Genomic DNA, 27,710 nt, shown 5'->3' with positions numbered 1-27,710 from the left:
TGTCCTAAGTGATAGAGTATCACTTTTATAAGAATTAAACTAATTTTACTATAACTTTATTATAAATGATTTATAACAATAATTTGTTTTTCTAATGAGGTGACTAACAGTAGGTCTGTAGAGAGCTTCATAATAGGGGTTGGTCACCAGGAAGGTCAAACATGTTATTAGAGGGTTGGAACTTTGGGTCAGTCTGAGCTTTAGAGAAAGCTGGAGAGAGAATAATGTGGTTGATGAGTATGACTACACAGTGAGACCCCTAATAAAAACTCTGCCCACAGAGGCTCAATCAAGCTTCTTGGTTGATGAACTCATTGACTGGCTGAGAGGGCAGAGAAACTCTGGCCCTATATGTACTCTTTATCATAAAGGTGTAATCCTCAATATATTACTTTTCTGAGTCATTTAGTCTTTCTAGTGACACTGAGCCTAAGGGTTTGAGGGAACTCCCTAATTTGTAGCCAGCTAATAAGGATATGTAGGGTGATCTGGGAGATCTATTTATGACTGGCATTTAAGGCCTGAAAGTGTGACTTGAAGAGTCTGGTGCTAACTACAGGTGATGAGTGTTAGAACTGTACTGCAGTACACCCAGCTGGGTGTGAAATAAGACAATCTCCTGCAAAAAGTGAGGAAACTGAAGACTGAGCCCTTTCCAGAATTCCTCCAATAGCATAGTGTCCCTAAACTTGTCTCGAGGAAGACCTGTACCGTAAGCAAGGGTGCTACTAAATGTTGTCAATAAAACTTGTGCCTTTTAAACTTTCTAATGTAATAGGAACTACAGATTTCATAGAAAGGCAATAAAACACAGTGAGTAAGAGTATGAATTTGGGGATGACAGACCCCGTACCGAACACTGTTTCTGACAGTGCTTAATAATTTTACAACTCAGTCTTCTCATCTACAAAACGGGGATAACAACACCTATTTCCAAGGGCTACTAGAGGATGAAATGAAATGATGTATTAGGGCTGAATGAGGTGCCAGGTACATAGTTGCTACTTTATAGTAGCTCCTCTTATGAATCCCACATTAAGTGTGGTTTCTTTAAAGAGTAGTTGAACCCTAGACAAAAGTTTTTGGCTGCATTTAAATCCAGAGAGAAGAGGTCATTCTATGTTCAAGGGGTAGAGTTAGAGGACTCAGAACTTGGTAATTTTTCTTTTTTTGCAAGTTTCCCCATACCTTGTTAGGATCCAACTTGCTTTTGTCCACAGGAGCAGAGTCTTTTATCACTTCCACAAATTCTGCACCAAAACATTGACTATAAAACCCCTAGGCAAGAGGAATCAACATATTATAAAGGTTATTTTAATATAACAAAATTATTTTTCTTCTCAGAAGTAAAATAAGTTTGGAGCAAGCATAAGAAACAATTTGTTCATTGATTACTCAAAGTTCTTCTGAGCTAATGAGGCAAGTTCAGCATTTCCTGAGACAAAAATAAAAATATTAGGAAGTCTTGCTTTGCAAATTGATATATGCTCCCTATAGTTATATATGCTTGACCTCTAATTCAGCCAATGCCATCATATTTTCTAAGGCAGCTCTATGGGTATAGCACTATTTACTTGCATTTTGTACCCTAGGAACCTGGATGTCCCCATTGTGATAAGACACAGTACACAAAAAGACAAAATAAATACTTTTAGCTTTAAGTAGGAAAACATTTTAGGAAGTCAAGTAGCATGGGGTAAATGGCTAATTCTCTTTTATATGAGTTAAATGATTTTGGACAAATCACCAACTCACTCTGGGTCATGGCTTTTTTGAGACAAGCAAAGATTCATGTCCCTTGTCTCATGTCCAGGAGAAGGAGCAATTTGGCAATAGTGGTATTTTAAGTTTTGCAGTCATAAAAGTGAATAAATTCAAAGCAATAGCAAGAAAGCAGAGAGACTGAGTCTCTGGTTAATTGTCAATAATTCAAGGACCACAGTTACGTACCCTGCCAGGGTTTTCAGGGGCATCTCATGACTTTCCTCTTGTGTGTTTAGTGCTGACACGTTCATTTTCTAGGTCCTTTTTTCCTTACTTTACTCTGTTGTTTCTCTTTTTCTTTAGCATTTTTTCCAAGAACATACAGTTCTCTTCTTGCTACATTACGGATCAAAGGTAAGCAGTAGGTTGGGGTGATATTGCCAACTGAAGGGAGAGTCACCTGCTCTGATTATTTAGAGAAGATGCGACTTGGACTCTCAGGAAGCACCGAGGTGCCATGGCCCCTGCTGGAGCTACTGTTGGGCATCTCTGTGTTGAATGGCATGTGTTCTCTAGTGACCCCAGAAGGATGACCATAGCATTTTCTAAGGGAATTTGGCAATTTGTCCAGATTAATTCAAAGTTAAAATAAAAATCTTCAAATAGGGCCCTCCCTGGTGGCGCAGCAGGTGAAAGCACAGCACTAAGAAGCTGAAGCCACTTCAACATGAGTTCGATCCCTACGCCAGAGGTGATCCACATGGCGTGGCAGACCTCTCCTGACCCGCCGGCAGCTCCCCTCAGCAGTGTACTTTGTCAGTCAGTCTGTTCTGTTCCCCACTCTGTCTCTGGTGAATCCTCTCACTGCCCCTGTACCTCTGGCCTGTACTCTAGTTCTGCATGCATAAATAAATAAATCTTAAAAATTTTTTTTTCAAATGGAAAATTATTACTAAAACTTGGAAAGAGTTATAAGAAAGTACCAGGCATTGGTTGAACTTTAAAAAGCCTTGAAAATATTCACCAAATTAAAAAACTTTGATAATCATACAAATTATAATGACCCACTCAATTTGCTTTTATAAAGTAAACAAAGTCAAGCACATAGAATCACCTTTCTTACCTCTAGCCTATGAGAGATCTCAGGAAGCTTGGTAATTGCAGGCTCTTTGTAAACAAATTCTTGCTCATCCAAATCCCCAAATTTGGACCCATAGAAACCCACTCGGAAGTAGGTTCCAAACATTCTTTTGTGACCCTGGTGAACAAAATAAGAATTTCTCTCCTGAGTTATGTAATTCATAAGGATCTACTGATTTGCAAAGGGCAGGAGTCTTTTAATATCATATTATAAAGCATTTGATTCCTTTGACTATTAAAAAGAAACTCCTTTAGGCCCTCCCTGGTGGCGCAGTGGGTTAAAGCACAGCACTGAGAATCTAAAGCCGCTTCTGCATGAGTTCGATTCCCGCCTGCCCCGGAGGTGACCACATGGCGTGGCAGACCTCTCCTGACCTGCCCGCTGCTCCCCTGAGCAGTATACTTCGTCTATCTGTCTGTTCTGTTCCCCACTCTGTCTCTGGTGAAGCCTCTCACCGCCCCTGAGCCTCTGGCCTGCACCCCAGTTCTGTATGCACAAATAAGTAAATCTTTAAAAAAAAAAAAAAAAAAGAAACTCCTTTAAAAAAGTCCAATGTTTATGGAATAAACCTTGGAAATGATACAAAAGAAATCCTAGAAACAATTTTTAGGACTTCTTTTAAGATTCTTACATATCCTGGATGTAATTAATTTGAGCTGCCTTTTTTCATACTCTGAATTTGGGTCTTCTACCCATTCCCAGCTCTTTTCTACTTGGCAGCTACAGTAATGCTATGCTCCATGTAAATGACTTCTAGAAAGGAAAGAGGGCTAAGCATCTCTGGAACAGGGTCACCTGCTGCCAGGTAGCAGGCAGAACCTGTTGACTAGGCTCCCTCACCAAGTACCTTGCTGATGATGCTGTCGAAGGCCTTCTGCAGTTTGTCATGGGTGGTGATCAGCTTCCGAAAGTCTCGATGTGCTTCCAGGATGGGGATGATCAGTTTGTAGACCTCGTTAACTGTCTCATACAATCCTCCCTAAGGACGGAAAAGAAAATCAGATAATTTAATCTACTGGAAACTAAAGAGGAGTAAGCAGGATGGATTAAATATTGATACCCCAGTATTTTACAGAGCAGGAATGATGTCTGAATATATTCAAAATGCCTTGAAGTCTCAAGCTGAACTAAACACATTCTAATTGTGTAAAAGGGAAAGGACTTTGAGGAGAAAAAACAGGAGAGGAGATTGCACCAGGAAAAAAAAGCAATTGAGGATGGCATTGCCATATTTAAATGTCACCAGCGGTCCCTGCCACCCTTCATAGCTAGATATTCACTGCATGTATTAAGGGGGTTATGAGGATTCTAACTAATTAATTCTTTGGAATTCATGAAAAGCAGTACATGCTATGCGTAGTACTTTTTCCCTCTGAATTCTGAAGGGGAATGCAGGGGGAGAAGGGAAGAGGAGATAGTTTAATACCTAGATGCTATAGGGTAGAAAGTTACAAAAAAAGACCAAAACATACAAGGATGAAAAATATTGTTGCAGCTAAATATGGTGTTTATGTAGCTTAAAATTGGGAGGGGGGGTGATCAAAATTAATATTTTATTTGGATATTTGTGAACACATTAGATCCAGAAAATCCAAGACAATATACCCACCTCAATATCAGTAATTTTATCACACTTACAGACTCTTTGGTCATATAATATATACTCAGGATTCAGGAACTAGGATATAGATTTCATGGGGGGAGTGCATTTTTCTGTCTACCCTACATTCAGGAATAGAGACAATAATAAATGTTTCATACTAGAAGGTATATTTGTCATTGTTTTTCAATAAGCAGTTTGAGAATTTAGGCATTAGGTCAGACCTCTTTATAGGTGTGAAGTTCTTAGTACTTTCTATACAGAAGTAATCTTCAAACATATGACATACTACTCTGTTAATAAAGTTTGTTTTCCTGTCCTAGAACCAAAAACAAAACAAACAAACAAAAAATTAGGGTGGGGTGGGGTGAAGAAAGATCATTAAAATGAAAATGGGCAAGAGACTTTCTCCCTTTCTCTGAATCACAATGACTTAACCTATATATTTTCTTTCATTAGGAGTGCTTAGACTCAGATCAGGTTAATGAGGGGAATCTCAGTGGTTTCCTGCTCCCACATATCTCTGAGCTGATCTCGGTCTGTGAGCAATCTGAGGACTACTCAGTTGTTAGGAAGATGCTATTTATTAATTTCTTCCTTCTCCTAGTGGCTTTGCACCAATATTTTTCTTTACAAGAGAAAAAAAATAAGGGAGTGAGAACATGCCTCATCATTTATTGTGTAACCCTGGGCAAGCCATTTCACCTCTCTGTGGCTAAGTTTCCACCCTATTAAAGGGAAGTAGTACTGTGAAACAGCTGCCCATCCAATGAGCCTGCACTGGAAACAGGAATACTTTGGTGATGAAAGCTTTCTCACTTCCCTCAGGGAGCTGATGCAGTTTGCATACATCAAAGTCCTTAACGCCCAATCCCTAGTATCATGGTACTTGTCATGATAAAATGGGGCTTTGGCTGTTAAGACCGAGCATATTTCTCATTTCTGGGAGGCAGCCTGAATGTTGAGGCCAGGCACGGGGCCTGTGGTGGGCACTGACCGTGATGAAGAGCTCCGCTGCATGCTCCAGGAGACCCACCAGGCCGCTCTCAGTAAAGTACCGCCCTGAGCACACACCATCCTCATCTGGCGACAGGGTGTCGTCAGAGACCGCAGACTCCTCAAGCACATTGGAAGAGATATTCTGAAAGAGATGGCAATATAAGCCCAGAGAAAAGGGGCACCAGCTAACAGAAGGTACTCCAGGAACCCTGGTCCTCACTGAGCTTGTGACTATACAGGGTCTGTAATTCTACCCAGAAGTGCTCTGGATGCCACTCTGATAAGACACCCTGAGTAAATGGGCATGAAAACACACAATATTCTTTTCTTTTTAACCATTAGCAGATATAAAAGGGACTTACCTGGATGTAACAAGTGCTGGGTCACTTTGGTGAAATAACCCTAATGGACATCTAGCTGGGGTCACAGTTTAGTTTTGTTTTTTAAAGTAAACGACAATTAGCAGATGGCTAGATTTCTTGTTTTACTGGAGGAGTGAACGTTTGAATTGTAGGGGTGTATTTCTAAGATATGTTGTTACTACTAACTTGACTTACAGGTGAATAGTCATATTATTATACCATGATGGCAAAGGAAAATGATTTTTTAAAAATGAAAAGTTTTATGGGAAGCAGGAAGGAGTTTCCCCACACCCCACCCCCAAACATCTTTTTCCTTTCTATATACTTTTCTTTCCTATAAACCACATTAGGGAGAACCAGGGAAGAACCCAGAGTATAACACATTTAAGGCTATTCTCTTAGGGTCATGTAAATGGCAATCATAACCTTGCTTGAGCCTGAGAAGATGCTCCTTATATTATGCAATTGATGCACCTCACTTTCTTCACCCTCTTCCAGCCTTGCCAGTCACTCTCATACCCCTACTAGGACTTTAGACTGTCACATAGTTGTGGAATAAATATACATGGAACAGAGAAGAAACAGGAAATCTTTCCAGCTGATTGGGAATAGGTAGCACACATGTCCTCTTTCCTATTCTTTTTCTTATGGCAGAAAAATGAATCAATTATAGCACTCTTCCACTTGAGGCTTGGATATAGTCTCAAAATTCTTGATACCAACATGCTGTAGTCAACAACTACCAAATAACCAAAGTGAGCTTGTAAAGTAAAATCTGGCTTGGCCCTGCTAACAGATCAAGTGAATCAACCTTAGCAATTCTCAAAGAGATAGTGATCATAGCCTACTATTATACTGTAGTTTGAGGAAAATAGGAGGCTCTCAATCTTTCCTGGTTAGTCTCTCTTCCACATTTGGTCTCTCTATTACTATGTCTATTAATTGGACATAGCAAAATTCCAATGGTTCTACAGAAAGACTCTAATAACTCAAGCAGTAAATCCTATTTGAAATTTACACAATTTTCCACACATAGAGGAACAAATATGAAGCCATGCAGCATTATTAGCTGTCATCAAAGGAAAAGAATTATCTTCAGACTTTCCTGATTACAGAATTAGGGAGGTAAAAGTAACAGCAATATCTGAGAATGTATTCATTATCTACATTTGTGAAAGAAATATTGCATTTTGGGGCATAGAATTTCAACAATCTCAGTTCGTTGGAATTCAGAGTACGCCAAGTTATTTTTGTTGAGCAGATTTATACAGCTATTTTTTTATGATTCTTTTCCAAATATTCAATTTTATCAGAACAGAGTAAGGTTGGAAACTAAGCCAAAAATCAATTAAGAAATCAACACCTTTTATGCTGTTTTCCTCAGTAAAAGTTTTGAAATGTGAAAAAAAAAATCAACACCAAACATCTGTTGTTAATGCTTTCCAAAATTCCTTCACCCTCCTATAAACTCCCTTGGCTGTCTTCTGAAAAATCATCTATAAATCCAGGTGTGAACCTGGTTAATCCAATCAGAGCATTCCACTCTGCTGGCTACTCTACTGGTTCAGAGATGAGAATATGATCCCATGAAAACCAATAAGATGCACGTAGACTTTCTCTGCAACTGCTAGAAATGAGGCATTTCTCTTTTCCCCTGGATTTGAATCTGGGAGGTTGTGAACACAAATATCTCTCAATGAATATGGGAAGCCTGTGAAGAATGAAGTTAACATAACATGACATTGAATATGATGACTTTATTTTGGCCCCTAGGTTCAGTACAGCAGATGTTACTCTAAGCTTACCTCCTCCAGGCAAGCTAACAAATTCCATTTTTACCTATGTCATCTGGATTAGGTATTCTGTCACTTGCAAGCAGACATTTCCAAATGAATTTAGAATGTCTCACTTGACAATGAATTCACTCATAAGCACCAACATAATTTGGCTTCTCTTCTGTAGCTGAGAAAACATAACTCGCCATGTTCTGTGTATCATAAAGGTATCTCACGTCACCATTCCTCTGCCTTCTCCTTCTGAGCTTCCCATGACCCCTCAGCTGAGTCATACTAGACACAGGCACAGCATCTTGTGCTTCTTTATAACAGCATTGAGCATTGTAGTAGAATAAGAAATGAAATTATTAGTTATATGATGTCATTCTCCCTGGCTAGAATGTAATATTCACAAAGACAGGTTAACTGATCAATAAATATTACCTAAAATGAAGAAATGAATGGATAAAGATATATACAAAATTGACCTATGTGCCCTCATGTAGGCCCAAGGGGCAGTTTTACTGTTGGTTCTAGAATAACTATTCTATTTCACCTTGGCATCACTCATAAGCAAATCAAATGAATTCTAGATCATATTAGAATAGTAAAAACCTACTAAGGACAAAAGTCAATATTAAGATGTAATTAATATTTAAGTGGTACATATAAAACATAGTAACTGGGGCAAAGCATGTGAGAGAGTTCAGTAATGAAATATGAAAAGAGGATTCAGCATTTAACATTAAGTTTTAAGTGGCCCACTCCCTGATTCTACTCTTCCACCGTTAGTGTACTACTTGCTAACCCCAAATCAATAAAGAGCCAAATTGAACTGGGAAAGGGGAGAAGGCTGAATCAGTACTTTCTTGGATGTTTTCTAAATATCTTCTTGGAAGTGAGAGTAGCACTTAGAATGTTTGTTTTGATGACATCAAAGGGCTAAAATAAATCTGACGATGGAAATAGATAATTCTAAAATAAATTTTCTAATATTTCAAAATCAGATGTGACATTTGTATGGTTTCTGGATGAGAATTTTGGGTTTTTACAACAAGCATTCTAAATTAAGAATGAAACTTATTTACTGAGAGTGAAATGAGAATAAATATTTTTGTTGCTGAAGATGATAAGTAGGGAGAGTTAGTGATAGGGGGTGAACAGCACTCTAGGAAACTTGAAGGCCTGCTCTACCAGCTACAGTTTTGGTGACTTATTCTCTAAACCTGGGGAGCTACTTTGAATTACCCTCTCTTATTGTTTCACACACTATTATAAAATTATACTGAAAATGATAATAAGAACAATGCTTTTCATAAAATCTGTCATGTAAATTTAAACAAGAATAATACAAACACTTGGAAGTGACTCTGCAACTCTGGCTAATAGCCCAGTAATAGCTGGGCTATTACTGTACCCTGCTTTGAGGGGTGGTCATTTCTACAGATTATGTCTCTTAAAAAAAAATCATAAAGCTTTTCTCTAAAGACAGTATTAAATTATTCAGCAAAAACCATCTAAGTGGCCACTGAGCATCTCAGCCTACCAGACAAATCACTCTGGTTAACTCTGTGAAATATTCCACTTATCCTAAGAAAGTACTGATTCAGCCTTTTTCCTTTCCTAGGTCAATTTGGTTCTTTATTGGTTTGGGGTTAGAAAGTAGGACACTAATGCTGGGGAGTAGGATCATGAAGTGGGTCAACAGGGAATCATCTTGCCAGTGTTTGGGAAATACTTCCATTATAATCAATACACTATGCCAACAACAAGTCTTTGACACGAGTTTAAATGACCTCAGAGAAATTGCTTTCTCAGTTTCTTTATCGTGAAGTGGGAGGAATAAAACCTTTCCCATTTGCCTGCTTCAGTGATTGATGAGGAAGGTCAAATGAAAATAATTGACATGGAAGTGTTTTTGAGTGCCTAAAATGCCAATGGAATCTTAGTACACTTATTGTAAGCAATAATGTTTGAAAAGCCAGCACCAAGATGCTAGAGCAATTAGAAGAGGCAAATAATTAACACTGAGGCAGGGGATTACAACCTTGGCACCACAAATGTCTGGAATCGGACACTTGTCTGTGGTGGGAGCTGTCTCATGCATTGTAGGCTATCTAGCAGCGCTCCTGGCTTATGCCAGTTAGATGCTGAAAGCATTCAGCTTTGCAACAACCAAAATGTCTCCAGGGCCTCCTGGAAAGAGGGGCAAAATTGCCCTCAGTTGAGAATCACTGCTTAAAAGGAAAAACTGAAGTCGGCCCCCACCTGGAAGCTGACACTGCCCACAGGCAAGTAGCTGTGGTCCTCCAGCATGCTCAGATATTCTGCCACTAAGGCCGCTGCGTGCACCAGACACATGGCAGCCTCTGTGTAGCACTTCTTCTTGGTATGTTTCTCTGCCATGTTCTGGAGCCAGGTCAGCCGCAGATCAGGAGATGTCTGGTAACTCTTAGCAATTCTGAAGACAGATTAAGAAAGTTTCAAGGACAACTGGCTAATGACCTTTTTTTACTTTGTATGACTACTCTTCTCCGGAATCTTTTTTTCTTCCAAGAGTTCTGCCTACTGTTCAGAAAATAAGAGAGAAGTAGCTGTTTTCATTTCATATCTAGGGTATGTTACTGGACCCCAAGAAACAGCATTTGGTTAAAGCTCTGTGGAAGAGAAAAAAATTGCTTATTTGCTAAGGTAAGTCTATTTTAATGGGTGTCTAGCAATTTTCTTCCTTTCTCTCAAAATGACAGAAAACAAAATAACCACCCTTCTTTTGATATCACATCTGAACAATTTTGCCTCTGTAAGTAGTTTCTTCTGAAGAAGGACTGTAAGGTAAAGTTTTACACTACAGAGTCAAATGTGATTTGTAACACAAACTGTAAGGGGCCTCCCTGGTGGTACAAGGGTATCCCCTGGCAGCCACTGCAGCACGAGTTTGATCCACGACCAGGGAGCTGTCCCACATGGCGCAGCAGACCTCTCCTGTCCTGCCCACTTCTCCCCTCAGAAGTGTATTTCAATCAGTCTACCTGTTCTGCTCCCATTCTGTCTCTGCTGACACCTTTCCTTCACCTCCGGCCTATATCCCAGCTCTTGTATACATAAATAAATAAATCTTTAAAAAATAAATAAAACTTTACATGTCTATCTACATATAACTGGAAACAACCATAAATAATTCATATGGAATTTGATAAATTATTTTCTATCATTCTATAGGTAAAATATTGTTATTATAAAATAGTCACCTCCCTTTAAATTAGGGAGATCTTTCTGAAAACTTGTATATGAATTAACTCTGAATGTTTAATTTCTACCAGTTTCTATATAGAGTTTTAGGTGTCATCTAAATTGCAGCCACATTGCCTGGGCTGATTACATCGGTAAGAACCTCACAGTGACAGATCCTAGACCCTCCAGTGAGGCCCTTTTAATTTTATCATAAAAGGTTACCTGTACATGAGGTCCATAAGCATTTCAGGATCTTCCTGAAATTCCCTCATTTTCACTGTGTCATATAAGATGCTATTCAGGTTGCACAGAAGTTCTTCCACCTGTAAGAAAGTGTATACCATAAGACAACCTTGGCTTTGCAGTCAATGGCAACCAGTTAGAGTTTCATGAAAGTGCAAGGAACAGTCACAGGCAGGCTTTCCTAGGAAAGTAGAGCTCAAAGGTAGGTGAGACTATTCTCTTTTGCCTTTACCTTTGCAGGATCTGAAGTCCAAATGTCAGTTAGCCTTTCAGGTCCATAAATAAGCCCAGAATCCTCACACTACCTTCCTTCTATGATACATTTTTGTTCAAATTAATTTGAACTAACTTTAGTTATTTGCAAACTAAAAAGTCCTAAAGTATAATCTAGTATATCAGAGTTTTTTAGACCAAGTGGAAGCAGCTTAAGACTTCAGCTTTGGTTCCATATAATATACGTAACAACATATAGTAGATATAATAATTATATAACATATGCATTTTGTATGTAAATATATCTAATAGGTAACTACATATTTTATATATATATACATAATCTTTATTATATGTATTATATTAAATGTAATTAGTGAGTATATTATGTATATGAGTTTATCATTGGTTGGTCCTAAGCCCATGCATGTGACAACGCTTCTGTTTACCTGGATGGGGAAAGGTGTGGTCTGCATGGCTGTGTCTTCTTCTGCATAGGCCAAAATTGTCCTCAAGGATCTTCTGAGGTGCTCCTCATTAAAATCTGGTGCTTTGCCCACTAAAGATGCCAGAGACATGGTTACCTGCATCTTTACTCTTGCAAAATTCTGCATCAGGAAGAAGAAAAAAAAGATGGAACAAGTAAGAGGCATGTAGCTAGTAGATAACTGAAGACAGTAGAGCCAGACACCAATAGCCTTCCAGTATCTCTTTTACCCCAGTCTAATGATTTCCTTTTCTTTCAATGAAATGTGAGCTATACTTTGCACAAGATTCACATTATATAAATGGATATTGCTCTGACATAAATCTGTCAGCTCCCTTTAAATTTTCATTGAGGATTGGGCTGCCTCCATGCTGCAAGGCTGAAAGGTTTCCACTAAGTGGGGGTCGCAGGAAATTTCTTTCTGTGCCAAGATTCTCATCTTTATGTCTCTACTTTATTTAAACTACAGTGTGCAACAGGATCACTGTGGCCAGAATTCTCAAGATGCTGGAGTCTGTGTAGGCAGTGACTTACTATTTTTCCTTTCATTTCTGGTCCATGGAACAATATGGCCATCCTGAGGTCATTGAGGATATCATAAAATCTTTCAAATAGTTACAGGTAAAATCTTATGAGGAACCTATCTTTTTCCACAAACAAATTTATCACTGAGTATTATGTAAATGTGCTCATTGACATGGTCAGAGTGTAAATTCCAAAAGAACATAGAAAAATCTGGATAAACTAAAGCAAAGGTTGACCCTTCTGCAATAAAACTAAATTCCACAGGATGCTAAGCTTGATGTAAACACTAGATGATACTGATCATTTTAAATATTTTCCATTCTGATACCAGTCAACCAGAATTTAAAAAATGATCAAACTCTTTTGAATTCTGAACTTGCCTATTGCACATTTTCCCCACAGATGGCAACTTTTAATCTACATATATTCATTTGAAACACATTGATGGGAACTACTGTATTCATCACTCTTGATATTACTTTTGATGAAAATTTTAAAAAAAGGTGCTGCCTATTTAAATACTCAGTTGTTTCCTTTATAGAGAAGTACATGCAACCCTGCAAACTTTTCCTCAGCCAATGCTTTGCACTGACTCTCTATTGATTCTGGGTCAACCAGCTGGTCTGGGCTCTTACACTGGTGGCTCCAAAGCTGAATCTCATCAGGAGGTAAAGGGTAGCACAGGCTTGGCTCCGGGTGACATCCATGCTGCTGCTGCAGTGGTGCAGCACTCGCTGGCACAGGTCTGCACACTGCTCCACCTCCTCCTCAAACAGCAAGTCTCCAAACTAGGAGAGACACATGGGGGCCGTTAGGTATAACTTGACACTTTTGTATGCTTTCTCTACTGGAAGCTTACTGAAATATGTAAATGTCTGCTTGGACAAGCTGACTCCAGAGATTTAATACATTGCACTATAAAGAGAATGAGCTACTTGAGTCAGAAGATGGATCGAAGCAATAAAATCAACTTAAAATGCGATTATGAACAGCACAACTAAGACCAGCAAGGCATAATTAACTGCACTGTTGCCTAGTGTACATTCACTGGCAAAGTCACAACTCTGAGGGAATTATCTTGAATTTATTAGGTTTTCTGGAAATTAGAATTTGGCGACTGAGAAAGAAAACAATTATCTTGATGGTGGAGAGTAGAACTCTTACTGAGTGTAAAGGATCCCATATAGAAGACAACAAATGAGATTTTCAATAAAGGGTGAGAAAGTAATCTGTGTATACACTTAAATTAAGGAAAGTATTCTTCAGTCTATAAGAAATCTATTTCTAAATCTGTTTTTTTTATGATTTATTTTATAAGACTCACTAATAGGAACCACATATAAGAATTTAATCTCAGTCAGATGAGGCACTAAAGGAAAAGAGTAAAAGGGACAGTTGTTCAATTGATTTTTGTTCTCATATCCCCAGTGAGTGCCATGTAGTTCAGCCCATATTTCAAGAGTGAGAACCACTATTTTCCTCCCCTTGCAGAGAGTGCTCAGAATTCAGTATGCCTGTTTTCTTTCTATGGAGACTTAAGACCTTTAATGCGATATCATTTAATGCTATGCTACTCTGTGGGTTTTGGTGGACTGGGAGAGAGAAGTGTGAAGCTAGATGGGAATCTTAACTCTTAATTAAGAGAACAAAAACAAGTGGCCCATGTTTACCTTGGCAATAAGAGCTCGGAGAGTCGCGAAGCAATGAGTCAGATAGGTGGTGCTCTGATCACAACTCAGAGAATTCACCAGGACCCGTAGAACACCTCCCAGCAGGCTGTCTTTACAGTCCAGAGCAGAACTTGCCTGGGGAATGGAAGAAGAGCATCACTGATCCAGGGAACAGAGGGGTGAAGACACAACAGGCACTGGGCAACTAACACAGTGCTGTTCATGTCCTATCTTTTTTTACGTCAAAGACCTCAAGAGTTTGGTATGTTACTTGTCATCCATTGCCACGAAAGCTGAAGACCTATTTCCAGATTACTTCATCCCAGAATTCCTATTAATTTGGGATGTATGCCTAATTCTGGACTGCTAAATAAGTTAGAAGCACACCTTCCCACATCCTAGGCAACAGTTTTGGAATGTTCTTTCTTTGTACACAAGACATAACTTTCCTTGTGGGCTTCAAAGCACAATGCAGGGCTGCTTGGTGGCAGTGAATTTCCTAAACAGAAGCTTACTTGTCAGCTCTAACACACCAAAGATAGTGACAAATAATTTTCAGTTGCCTTTAAAAATGGCTAATACATTCTGAAGACCGGTGTTAGGTACATGGCACTCAAAAAGCAGTGTGTGGGAAGATGGCATCAATGTAATGCCATGAATTTAAGATATCAAAAATACCGCAGACCTTTTGTCTTTGTTTCTGTAAGATAATTAGTGTTTTAGACAACTGCAAGTTGGGTAAGCAAGGTTCTACTCTGTTCCAATAATGTTTCTTTTAGCCCTAAAAAGCAATATAGAAATTCCTCTAATAAGTGGTCTGTCACTGGGAACATGCAAAGACTCATTTTTCAGATTAACTCAAACCCATTATCACCTAGATTTCTTTGGGACTTTGGAAACTTTCACTTAGAATATGAAATTAATACAGTGAGTTGTATTATGACAAATCTCACAGTGACATAATACTTTTCTATAGCAGGGATGGCAAATTCAGGGCAGAAGTGACTTTCTTCACCAATTTGTGTCTAAAGCAGACATCATTAATCATACTTCATACTCTTTGTTACCTCATCTAGTCATAATGTTAGCTCTCATATCTGACATCAACCATAATTTAGCTGGAATTGAATCCTTACAAAAAACCTAGCTACCATTTCTCTTTTAAATACTGAACCATAAGCCCATCATCCACATCATAAATTTGGCACACACTAAGGAGGTATATACAACTGGAAGGGTCAGCTTGTTAAGCACCTAATCCTTTTTGAGTGAGCAGCCAGTCAGAGAAACCAAAAGAATGTTCAGCATCTCTGGAATTTGTAAGGAAAACACTGTGATAAATAGTAAACTTCCCAACATAATTAAATTTTTTTTTTCCATTTAGGATCATGGTTCTTTCTGTCACAAACTGTTCTTTATTCAAGTCTGGTAAATATACTTATTTTTGAGGAGTTCAGGTGTTTGTTCCTCACCTGGATAATGTTTTCCTGCATATCCAGGATGATTAAATTTGCTTCTGTAGCCAGATTACCACTGATCAAGGCTTCTTGATCTAACTCTGCCTTTGTTCTAAAAAAAAAAAAAACAAAAAACAAAAGAGAGCAAATTAAAGTGAACATCAAAACTGGCCACATTCCAGTGATGCCTATCTATGCATCAATGTGGAAAGAAAACTTTGGAAGAGTCAACCTTAACATGCCAACAAAAAAGCCGAACACAGGTAACTAAGGAGCACGGGGTGTCTCGTCAGAGACATTGTCTAGGTCAAGACTCTAGGCCATCTTTGTCCCCACTATTATAAATAATGAAGACAATTATAAAAATAACAAAATGGGTATAAAAGCAATTATTGGTTTCTACTAGCAATTAGGCTAGCCTAGCAGATTGCTGCCTAAAGCCTTAGGGCCATTCTTGCATTTCATGCATGAGAACCACCTCTAGATCTGAGCTGAAGGAGCCTCTGCAACAAGCTGGTGGAAGCGGCTGGGTGTGATGGGAACTTGGCACAGTGACACCGTTGGGCTTCAAATGTGCATCAGGAAAGAGTCAGTCTGTTGACTTCCCAAAGACCCCACAGGGTTGTTCAGTCAAGTGGAGACCTTTCTCTTCCCACTGGGAAAGAGGTTGCCCTCACATCCTACAGGACATTATTGGCTATTAACTAGGGAGTGGGAAACTGTTGGGGGCTGCTTCTCTATTGGGATTCATTTTAAGGAGCATTTTGCCCTACTTCATCCGTTCGCTTAAAGTCCAGGTGAAGCTGGAAAGGGATATTTTTTATTATTTAAATTTAGTCTCCAGAGAAGGGAAATAATGACATATGATTTAATCTACTATATCAAAAAATATTGCCAACATACAACCATTATAAAAATACAGAGATTTTTCTTATATTCATAGTAAGTCTTCCAAATCTGCCGCATGTTTTTCACTTATACTATCAATACTATTGTAGCTGCTTTTTTGGACAGTGCTAATCTAGAATGTTCAAATCTGTTTTGTTTTTTTTTTTAAACCAATTTCAAGATAAACATCTCATAAAACTTTCCATCAATTATTTTTATGTGTAGAATCCAGTGGTATTAAGAACATCCATATTGTACAGTTTTCACCACCACTAATCTGGTTTTAAAAAACTCATCAGGGCCCTCCCTGGTGGCTCAGCAGGTAAACGCACAGCACTATGAAGCTCTCCAAAGCCATTGCAGCTCATCTTTGACTCCTGACCAGAAAAGTGACCAGATGGTGTGGCAGACCGCTACTGACCTGCCCACTGCTCCCCTCAGTAGTGTACTTCTTCAATCTGCTTGTTCTGCTCCTCACTCTGTCTCTGGTGAATCCTTACTCCTCACACCTCTGGCCTGTACCCCAGGTGTTACATGCATAAATAACTAAATCTTTAGGGAAAAAAAAGCTCATCAGCCATTTCTTTAAAACAATGCTTCACAATTTGGCTGAGCAATGGATCACTGGGAAAATTTTGCCAAATACTGGTTTCCAGCTCCCTCTGATAGACTGAACTAATTGCTCTGGGGTACATCTCGGGGCTGGGAGCCCCCGCTGATTCTAATGTACAGCCCAGCTTGAAAATGACTGCTTAAAAGGAAACAGCCAACATAATTGAAAATGATGTGAAAGAAAAAGGAGAAAGACACTACTCTTAGAATGTAGTGGGGCAACAGGTGCAGGGCAAGCAGGCAGGGGACCTGGAAGGCTCAGCTCAGAGGTACTCTCTAGGATCTCTCTAGCTTTCCCTCACGATCTTGCCTTTCCCTCCCTGCTAGGCACAGGAATGCACACTTGCACATGTGCACACACCAGGTATCCACAAGTAGGCACTTTGCCACGCACTCATGTACCTTTCGGTAACATGATGAAGGCCCAGGTGATAGCCACAGAGACCAGTGGTATAAAGAGCCTGATTAACTCATTTACCCTACACAGAACTACAAAAAGTTTTCCTGGCAGCAAAACTGAGCAGTTAGAATTAGACAACAGTTTTACTTGAGATTCAGAGACATACAGACAGGTAGTCCTTGAGGTCTGCAGAGGTGAATCATTAGCTCCAAGAAAGAGGAGCCCATTGTGCAGGGCAAGACTGAGAGCTGAGTCAGAAAGTCAGATTAAATCCCACTTGGTAAGGCTAAGCACACTGTCCATGCAAGCAAAAATTAAAGTCTTCCTAAAATATCAATGTACACAGTTCAGGCAAAACATGACTTGTTAGACTCTGCTTTTAACCTCATAAAGGAGATAGTCTATTGACATAAGCAGCTGTGTAGCACTTTATGGCATGCACATTAAACACGACTGTGTGGGAATGGGTGGGGTAGGGTGCCTGGGTAGAATATATGGACCTTGAGAACCAAATACCAGTTCATCCATTCAGGGAACTGAGAAGAACAAAAAAGCATTTAAAACAAATGGATACTATTAACAACAACACCAGTACCTGAAATTTCCATGTAGCACCTTTTTAATGTCTTAATGTAAATTAAACTTAAATGTCCCCCAGTGGCCAGATTGACTCATTATAGTGGTAACAGCAAAAATAATAACTTATATTTATTTACCAGACAACACTGCTATTCAAGTCTGCCCCACTCCCCTCTTCATATACCATGGGGATACCCCTACTTACCTGTGTCTTGTTGTAGAAATATTTTGCTCAATGAACCCTGGGCTTCATTTGGCTACTTGCTGCCAGAAGGCACAACAGATGTGCTATCTAATCAACATTTATTTTTATGCCCTGAAAGATCCAGGTTATTGCATATATACATATAAACATTAACTAACACACAATGAAAACCACTATTTTGGCAAATTTCCTCTTAGCCTTTTAAAAATGTACTTACTGGGCCCTCCCTGGTGGTGAAATGGATTAGGGTGCAGCACTTTAAGTGAGCGACAGCTACTTCAGTGTGAGTTCGATCCCCACCCTAGAGGTGACCCACATGCACAGCAGACCTCTCCTGACCCGCATGCTGCTCCCCTCAGCAGTGTACTTCATCGATCTGCCTGTTCTGCTCCCCACTCTGTCTCTGGTGAGTCCTCTCACCACCCCCACACCTCAGGCCTGTACCTAAGTTCTGTATGCATAAATTAATAAATCCTTTAAAAATATATACTTACTATTTGTAAAGATTTAAGATCCTACTCTAAAACCAAATGTCCATCTTGCTTTACAACACAAGCATTTCCCACAGCACTAAAATAATCAAAACGTTGTAATGTCAACCTATTATCTTGTTCCATATTTTTTTAAACGTGAGCATTTAGTGTTTCTAGGTTTTTTTTTTTATTATTTTACATAATGATGGTATAAATATCCATACAAATCTTTGTATACATTTTGGGCTGAAATTATATGGTCTTTATTCTGTCTTGTTAGGTTATCTGAAAATATTATTTTCTTTAAATACTTACCAGTGTGCTACATATTTAAGAGATAAAAATCTTAATTCTTTACACCTTTGATTAGCCTGGTCCCTGCATGAACTGAATTTGCACAGATAATGATGGTTCATTTTCTTACCCTTGAGAGGATGTGGTTGTTTCAGTAATACAAGTAGCCTGGGAAAAATATTTTTGCACTTAAGGTAAAAGTGGCAAAAGTTGCTGAGTGACTCACTTATCTAGCTTCTCGTTAGCTTGCCGCCAATGTGTCTGCTCTTTCTTCCATCTCAAATTTTCATTTAGGCCTGGAAATCGGTCATTCCCTAGGAGTGAAGAAACGCATAATAGGAATTTGATTAGTATGAAACCCTCCAAGATAACCAGAAGGTATGAGTAAGCTCAACTGAGAGGACTCGGCACTGGCTAATTAGAGTTCATGCTAGAGGCAGGTAGGAGAGCAGCCCATCCCCGAATACAGGATGGCTTAGAAGAACCCTTGCTTTTTTGAGGTGTTGCTGAGCTTATTTCTCATGGTCACAATAATTTGTAAAGCTCTGGTGGTTTTCACTGAAGTGTAGACAGAAAGGGCATGGGTGTCAAATGAGGGTACCCAACCATCACTGAGAAAAGTCGAGCACCATTCTTGCCAATGGTCCCACTGTGTAATCAAGCTGTTGCTGTTTTCCTCTGAGCATGGTGATAGAATGGTCAGCAAAGAGGCACATCACTCTCAGCAAGGAGCCTGGTCTTTCTGAGATCATTCCTCATGGGGTGGGGCTCCCAGAAGACTGGAACATTCTGACACCATTGGGAACCTGGTTCCATTATACAGAGCCCTAAATAACTTGAGATGATGATCCTAGCAGAACTATCCAGTTTGCAGATTGTATTGTATAGAATAGTCAAGCGCCCCGAAAGAGACTTAGCGTGAAGAGAGACACCATCCCACCTCTTCTGATGATCACATTTCTGAACATAAGCTTTTATCAGTTCTTAAAGCATAACCTCCTGGCCCTCCCTGGTGGTGCAGCGGGTTAAAGCACAGCACTGAGAAGCTAAAGCCGCTTCTGCCTGAGTTCGATTCCCGCCTGCCCCGGAGGTGACCACATGGCGTGGCAGACCTCTCCTGACCCGCCCGCTGCTCCCCTCAGCAGTGTCTTTCGTCCATCTGCCTGTTCTGCTCCCCACTCTGTCTCTTGTGAAGCCTCTTGCCGCCTCTGGCCTTCACCCCTGTTCTGTATGTACAAATAAATAAATCTTAAAAAAAAAAACAAAAAAAACAAAAAACAAAAACATAACCTCCTGTTGATGAATTACACTGAAAGTCTCAAGGAAGTGAGAGTGTCTGCTCATGTTGGGCGGCATTCCCTGCCACAAGGGTGTAAAACTCTGACAGAAGACAGGGTCAGCCCAACACACCTGGAGTCCGGCGCCGCATCATCTCCCCTCTGGCCCCTTCCCCACGGAGCAGTGCCTCTTCCAGCCTGGCCTTGGCATCCCTTGACTTCTGCAGGACTTGGGTACTAACTTTGTCAGAACTCTGTTTTCCCTGCACAGGACAGAGTCACAAGGTCATTTAGTTTGGTGAGATCTGTGTCCAGAAGGAGAATCCTTAAAAAAAAAACACTAGGTGAAGACATAAGCCAGTTTGAACACTGATACACAGAAACACTATTCCACGAGATCCCACAGCTGAAATCTGTGAAGGGGAATAGAGTTTTGTGTGCAGAAGAGAGAGATCCTCATCCTGTGGAACAATCATATTCATAAAGCAATAAGTCATGGATTTTAATACAGAAATAGGAAAAATTGTTGATGCCACCATTGTCCAAACAAAGGGGAAGAGTGGCAAGACAGGACTGAACTGGGGAGAAAAGAGCTAGTGTAAACCTGAGCCACCCACTTACCTTGTACTCGAAACATGAGACGCAGATGAAAAGAAGGTCTAAAATCCTGTTTAATTGCATTGATGGCAGGTCAGCAATCCACTTCCTAATGAGGGTCTGGTCAGCATTTTTCATGATCCAGAGGAAGCAGATCAGGAGGTTTCTGGTGGTGTCAGCATTCAGCACATTGTACTGCTTGTAAGGCTGGAAGGACGAAGATTGGGAGATGGATGTGGGGGTAGAAGGAGAACAGTAGAAACAGTGGAGGCAAAAGAGATACTCATCTCTTAGAATAGTCACTGTACTTCCTCCCTCGACTGTGAAACTGTTTCCTGGAACTCTGCTTGCTGTTCCTTCTGCTGACTGCTTAGCAAGCGGTTCTCATGGGCAGTATTTAAATCAGGCTTCCAGGCTGTAACTGTGGGCACCTCTGTCCCAGGAGCAGTGTGTGTGTTGAGCTGGACTTTAACTATGCTGCCCCAATCCCCCCTCTCAATGACCTCCATGCTGCTAAGAGTGCCAAGTATTTCTCCTTTAAACTAGACTTAAGGAGGACTGATTTATAACAGAACTACCCTGGCTGGGTTTCAGAACTACCCTAACTATGAAAGATTTAGTGCCTTTGTGACAGAATCCAGAATATACTGTGAGGGCCATGTATTGCTCAGAAAATTAACCAAATCTACAATTTAGTGGAAACCCTCTGATGGGACTTTAACCACAATTTATGCTTTCCTGGGGACGGGGGTGGGAGCCTCATCGATTGGCTTTAATATTTTGGCCGCAAGTGTTCATTTTAGAGGCTTGAGCACACTTTCTGTTACTCATCAAATCAACACCAAGAACAATATGTGGCTGCACCCTTGGTTCATGTGGCGGAACTAATATCCCATGGAATGTAGTGGTGAAACTACAGTCAGGTATTTATGAGTATATGAGGGATTTGTTAGCTTTGGATGGGAACATTTCAGAGGGCTTATAAAGTTACTTTAACTTTAGTTTTCCTGAGCATGTTGTCAAGAAGAAATGAAATGTCTATATATTATAACTTCATGGGGAGTATCTTTTAATAGTTGAATTTTAAAACATACACCACCTCAAGCAGCCAGCTTTGGCAAGATGGGTATTTGAAAGTTGGAGGACATAAATATTTCAATATGGATAAATACTTATTTATCAAACTCCAGGATACATGATGTCAAACCTCAAATGTCTTTTCCCTTTTCTGCTTGTCTCCCTGTCCTCAGCCCTCACTGGGGGGATACTAGAGGATGTTGTAGTCATCTTGACAAAGGGATAGTCAGAGCTCAGCAAAGAACTGAGTCTGAATCTGCCTCACATGAATCAGAGGTTATATCCCTGGAGGAGCTCCCCTTCAAGCTACAGGCCCCTTCAATCTCTTTTTACATGCAGATACAGTATGAATAATAAATACTTAAGCATATTTCAAGCCTCTCATTTGAGGAAGCCATGGTTTGACATCCTCGGTGGTAATGATGTCAGATTTCTTGGTCTTCTGAAACTTGAACCTGGTACCAGTAAACTGTCTGAATTTGTGGTTCCTTTGCTGCTGCCAAAACCCTGCCTGATGTACAATTTCCCTCACCTGGGCCATTTCCCTCCTTGGTCACAAATTTCACAATAACTACTTCCAGCATCAGTTAGTGAGACAGAGATTTTACTGCCTATTCTATTCTGAGTTCTAGTAAAATATGAGAAAAAGATGGAAGATGGAAAAAGACACAAGGAGGAAACTAAACCAGGGAAATATGCACCAGCATACCAAGGAAGTCACCATTGTTCCACTTGTCTTCAAATAATAATTATTGCCAGCAATAGCCAGAGCCACATTCTGGTTAATTCCACTATTCCCTTCTTCTTCATCTGAGCCATTGGTGCGATTTTTCCCACTACGGGTATCTGCAGCTGAAATAGAAAAACAAGCAAAACAAACAATCAAACAAAACATTTTTACCTTATAAAAAATTCTACTCCAAAAAAAAAATCTACTCCTTGATTTTACCACAAAATATTGAAAACTTACATCCACACACACAAAAATCTGTACATACATAGGTGTTCATAGAAGATTTGTTCATAATTGCCTAAACTTGGAAGCAACCAAGATGTCCTTCAGCAAGTGAATGACAAAAATACTGTGGTGGCCCTCCCTGGTGGCGGAGTGGATTAAAGCACATACTAAGAAGCTAAAGCCACTTCCACATGAGTTCGATCCCCGCCTGCCCCAGAGGTGATCACATGGCGTGGCAGACCTCTCCTGACCCGCCCACTGCTCCCCTCAGCAGTGTACTTTGTCGATCTGCCTGTTTGGCTCCCTGCTCTGTCTCTGGTGAATCCTATCACCCTCCTCATCTCTGGCTTGTACCCCAGTTCTGTATGAATAAATAAATAAATCTTAAAATATATATATGTATGTATATATATATATATATACATACATATATATACATATATATATACACACACACATATATATATATATACACTGCAATATATCCAGACAATAGACTATTTCTCAGTACTACAAAAATACAGTCATCAAGCTATGAAAAGACATGGAGGAACCTTGAATGTGTGCTACCGAGTGAAAGAAACCAATCTGAAAAGGATAAACACTATATGATTCCAACTGTATGGCATTCTGGAAAAGGCAAAAACTATATAGAACAGTAAAAACTTCAGTGGTTGTCAGGGTTACAGGCAAGGAAGGAATGAATAGGCAGAGCACAGAGGAATTTTAGGCAGGGAATCTGCCACGTATGTTGGTGTAATGACAAATACATGCCTTCATACCTTTGTCCAAACCCATAGAATGTACAGCACCGACACTGAATCTTGCTGTCATCTCTGGACTTAGATGATGATGTGTCCAATGCAGGTTTATCATTGTAACACATTTACCTTTCTGGTGGGAGATGCTGATAATGGGGGAGGCTATGAATGGGTGGGGGCAGATGGTGAATGGAAAATCTCTGTACTTTCCCCTCAGTTTTGCTATGAACTTAAAACTATTCTTAGTCTTAAAAATTTTAGCATCAAGCCAGAGATGGTATTTCTCTAAGTCACCTCTCCAGTAGTCCTTGTTTGACTCATACTTAAGTCACTGAAGTCAGTACAGAGACTGCTTTTATTTAAAATACTTTATTAAACACATTTAAATTAAAATTAAATTTTAATTAAAAATGAATTTCTGTACATGCTGACTACAGCACACATTCTCAATGTAAGAAAAGTGTTTTTTCAAATTGTTCTCAATGCTTGACTAAGAGGTGGGGATTCTGTAGAGTAATTTTAAGTCTAGTATTACTAATTTGCTACCATTTATAGGAAAAAGCAGACTAGTAAGGGAAACAAAATATCCAGTATACTAGGTCGGAAATAAAAATTTCAAATTATGAAAATAAAAACATTTCTGTGTTCAGTTTACATTCTCCTTTAATATTTTATAAAATATATTCATGTATTTTAATTACTGATCAAGAGAAAAGAACCTAAGAAACAGAATGATATATGTACCTTACTGATTACAAATTCAATAATATATTGAATTAAAAATGTTTGAAATACCTATGTAATGTGGAAATATTTATACATAGGTATAGAAGTAAACAAACAAACAAACAAAAAAGGACCTACTATTGCACAGGTCAGCTTCTAAGAATATTATCACAAAATTCACAGTATGAAGTATAAACACTTTTTAGCAGAGTATATTAAAGTGTCTCAATTGATTGATTCATTAATAATTTATATTTTATTGGATTCACCACCATTATTTTGATCTCCTATTTTGCAGCTGAGCAAAGGGAAGGAAAAACACTGGAAGATTGAGGAACTTTTCAAAGGCGATTTATATAATGAGCTGGAATTTGAATTTGGCTATATTTTTAAATTTAGCTTATCAATCCAATATGCCATACATAAGAGGTGCACAATAATAATAGATTACTTCTACTGTTTTCAAGGTATCAGCTACACCATGCACATCAAGTTCAAAGCATACATAAAGAAATTTTTGGTATTTAAAAGTCACAAAGGCCAAGTGCTGAAAAGACTGATTTGGTAAATTCTAATCAACAAGGGAGTTTTGAAGAATATATGCTATAGTGGTTTCTTGCTTTGGAAAAATAACAAATCATAGGTCTTCAAAAGAAACTTTCTGGCAGAGTCAGAAATGACCTGGTCTGAATTATATTTGGAGTTAAATTATGAAGCCAGCTCTGTCCTCAGTTTGCCTTCTAACCAGACATGGCCAGAAGACACTCCATGCATCTCATATGCATCCCATTCACCCATGTGTGCCAGACTTGCTTCTGCAATTTCCTGACACTTTTTATTTATACCCTAAATAATGGCTACCACAATGATCTTATAAATAATTTAATCACATACAATACTTTGAATTTGGATGATGTAAGAAAAACTGGGTGGTTCCAAAATTCCAAGGATGATTGCCTGCAAGGATACTGGACTCCAGCATGCATTTTTTCAGACTTAAGATACTTCATCAGTTAGAGAGAAGTGTGGTGATATCGAAGAAGTTCCCGTAAATTGAGGGAAACATAAGAACCACTGCGAAGTGATCAGAAGTGTGAGTGTGTGTGTTCTTGAGCAAGCATTTTGTAGGACAGGATAGGTAGATGAGATTATCTTGTTCTCAAGACTCAGGCCTAAAGCATTCTTCTATTTGAAACAGGGCAGTTTCAGCTATATTCCCTAAACTACACTGAAATATGCAAATATGCTCAGGAGGTACACAAAGCCCTTTTAGACAATTTATTCTTCCCTTTTGCTACTAAGGGGGAGATACTGACTTTGAACATTAAGATTAGACTTTTAGCACCATACACAAAATTCCTCTACCACAGCAAAATTTCCTGATAGTGAAAGACGCTACATCATTTTCCCCCCCACTGGCATGGAACAAGTATTTGGAATTGAGTCTGCATATCTAAGTACTCAGAAAATAAATGGAAAGGAACACTTTTATTTCAAGGTGTTGTGTCTTAAAAAAAGAGAAAGAAAACAAAACTTACAGGTCCTGTGTCAAATTTGCAGAGCACCAGTGTGGAGAACTACTCACGCAAGCATATCACTAAAGCTATAGACAGAAACCTCTTTCTAGTGAGGCACTTGGCAGAGGTCTCCATCAATTCAAAGAAGAAAACAAAGGCATCATTCAATACCTGTAAAGTCATAGAGCTGTGGCAAAGCATCCAAAATGATGCCAACCAAAGGAAGGTACAGGGCAGCAATTTTGACCTTCACCTCTGGTTTGGCACAACGTGGGTCCAGGTCATGAGTACTTAGCAGGCTGTGGATGGCACTGATGGCTTTCCTTTGCACTTTGCTCATCCTGTTGGCAAAACACAGAAAAATATGGTAGATGAACTGAGGCTGACCAAAGTGTTTTTAAGCAAGAAGTGATCAAATTCTCTTAAAGAATGAGGTAACAATGTGAAAGCCTAGGAATACTGGCTAGAAATTTATAGAATTCACTCACAGACCACCTGATTCTAATTCTGGTCTACTATTATATGATGTTTTAAAGTTCTTCATGTTGTAGCAATAGTCCTTCATTGCTGGTTACAGTCATAGTACAATTTTATCATTGAATCATATTCCATTGTATGGATATATCATATTTTATTTATCCATTCATCAGTTTATAGACATTTGGGCTGTTTCTACATTTTGGCTATTATGAATTATGAATGCTGCTATAAATATTTATGTATGAGTTTTTGTGTGGATGTTTTACTTCTTTTGGGTATATACCTCAGAGCAGTATTACTAGATCAGATGGTTACTCTGTGTAACCTTTACTGGAAACATCAAACTGTTTTCAATTGTGGCCATGCAACATAACATTTCTCCTAGCAAAGTAAGAGGCTTAAATTTTTGTTTACCACACTTGCTACCACCAATTTCTTTTTTATTATTATCATTATAGTCACCTGGTGGGTATAAAGATACTGTAGAATAAATGTTTATGTCTCCCCCCCCCCACCAAATTCATTTGTTGAAACCTAATCCTCAATGTGTGGGTGTTTGGAGGCGGTGTCTTCAAAAGGCAGTAGTCATGAAAGTGGAATCCTCATGAATAAAATTGGTGCTCTTATAAAAGAGCTCCTTTGCCCTCTTCTGCCATAGGAGGAGAGCAAGCAGATGGCCACCTATGAATTGGGAAATGGGTTCTGACCAGATACTGAACCAGATAGGACCTGGTTAATCTCAAACTTCTCAGCCTTCAGGACTCTGAGAAATAAATTTCTGTTGTTTTTTTAAACCACCCAGTCTATGGAATTTTTGGTATAGCAGCTTGAAGGAACTAAGAAGGGAAATTTCACTAATTTTGCTATGTATTTCCTTGATGTCTAATGATGTTGAGCATCCTTTTCATGTAGTTATTTGATCGTATCTTCTATCCTGACTATTTTGCCCTTTAAAAGCTGGATTATTTCTTTTATTAACGAGTTGTAGAATTTTAAAAATATATTCTAGATACAAACCCCTTATTACGTCTAGGATATGCCATAATTTCTGCCTTTCTTTGCATTCTTTTCACTCCTTGATGACATCCTATGAATTATGAGAGCTTTACTTTTAGTGAAGTCTAATATCTGTATTTTTCTTTGTTGTATACTGTTTGGTGTCAGAGCTAGGGAACTGCCAGTACAATTTCAGAAGATCACCCCTGTGATTTCATTTAAGAGTTTTATACTTTTAGCTCTGACAGTGTGTCCTTCATCCAGATTTGTGTTAACTTTTACCTACGGCATGAGTCAGGGGATCAACTTCATTCTTTTGAATGTGGGCATCTATGTGTCCCAATGCCATTTGTTCAAAATACTACTCATTTCCCAGTGAACTGTTCTGGTACCTGTGTCAAGAAGCATCCAACAACAAATGGGTGCTTATTTCTGAACTTTAAATTCATCAATCTACATGTCC

General features: G+C 39.1%; 1 protein-coding gene across 2 annotated transcripts in view; it reads right to left on the bottom strand.

Annotated features, from left to right (window-relative positions):
* DOCK8 (dedicator of cytokinesis 8) overlaps positions 1-27,710 on the bottom strand; it is a 197,068-nt gene that overhangs the window by 14,318 nt on the left and 155,040 nt on the right. For both annotated transcript variants that reach the window (XM_004677620.2, XM_004677621.2), the window contains 15 exons: positions 25,943-26,112; positions 22,519-22,661; positions 20,757-20,939; positions 20,269-20,398; positions 19,085-19,172; positions 15,423-15,519; positions 13,951-14,085; positions 12,916-13,068; positions 11,718-11,876; positions 11,035-11,135; positions 9,850-10,042; positions 5,443-5,586; positions 3,693-3,824; positions 2,828-2,962; positions 1,189-1,278 (listed from right to left, as the gene is read on the bottom strand). In XM_004677620.2, the coding sequence (XP_004677677.1) occupies positions 1,189-1,278; positions 2,828-2,962; positions 3,693-3,824; positions 5,443-5,586; positions 9,850-10,042; positions 11,035-11,135; positions 11,718-11,876; positions 12,916-13,068; positions 13,951-14,085; positions 15,423-15,519; positions 19,085-19,172; positions 20,269-20,398; positions 20,757-20,939; positions 22,519-22,661; positions 25,943-26,112 (2,053 nt within the window). The remainder of the gene's footprint in view (positions 1-1,188; positions 1,279-2,827; positions 2,963-3,692; positions 3,825-5,442; positions 5,587-9,849; positions 10,043-11,034; positions 11,136-11,717; positions 11,877-12,915; positions 13,069-13,950; positions 14,086-15,422; positions 15,520-19,084; positions 19,173-20,268; positions 20,399-20,756; positions 20,940-22,518; positions 22,662-25,942; positions 26,113-27,710) is intronic.

Source organism: Condylura cristata, unplaced genomic scaffold (genome assembly GCF_000260355.1).
Source record: "Condylura cristata isolate star-nosed mole 26May11 unplaced genomic scaffold, ConCri1.0 scaffold00006, whole genome shotgun sequence".
NCBI classification, from domain to species: Eukaryota; Metazoa; Chordata; class Mammalia; order Eulipotyphla; family Talpidae; genus Condylura; species Condylura cristata.
This window is presented reverse-complemented; position numbering and strand designations above follow the sequence as displayed.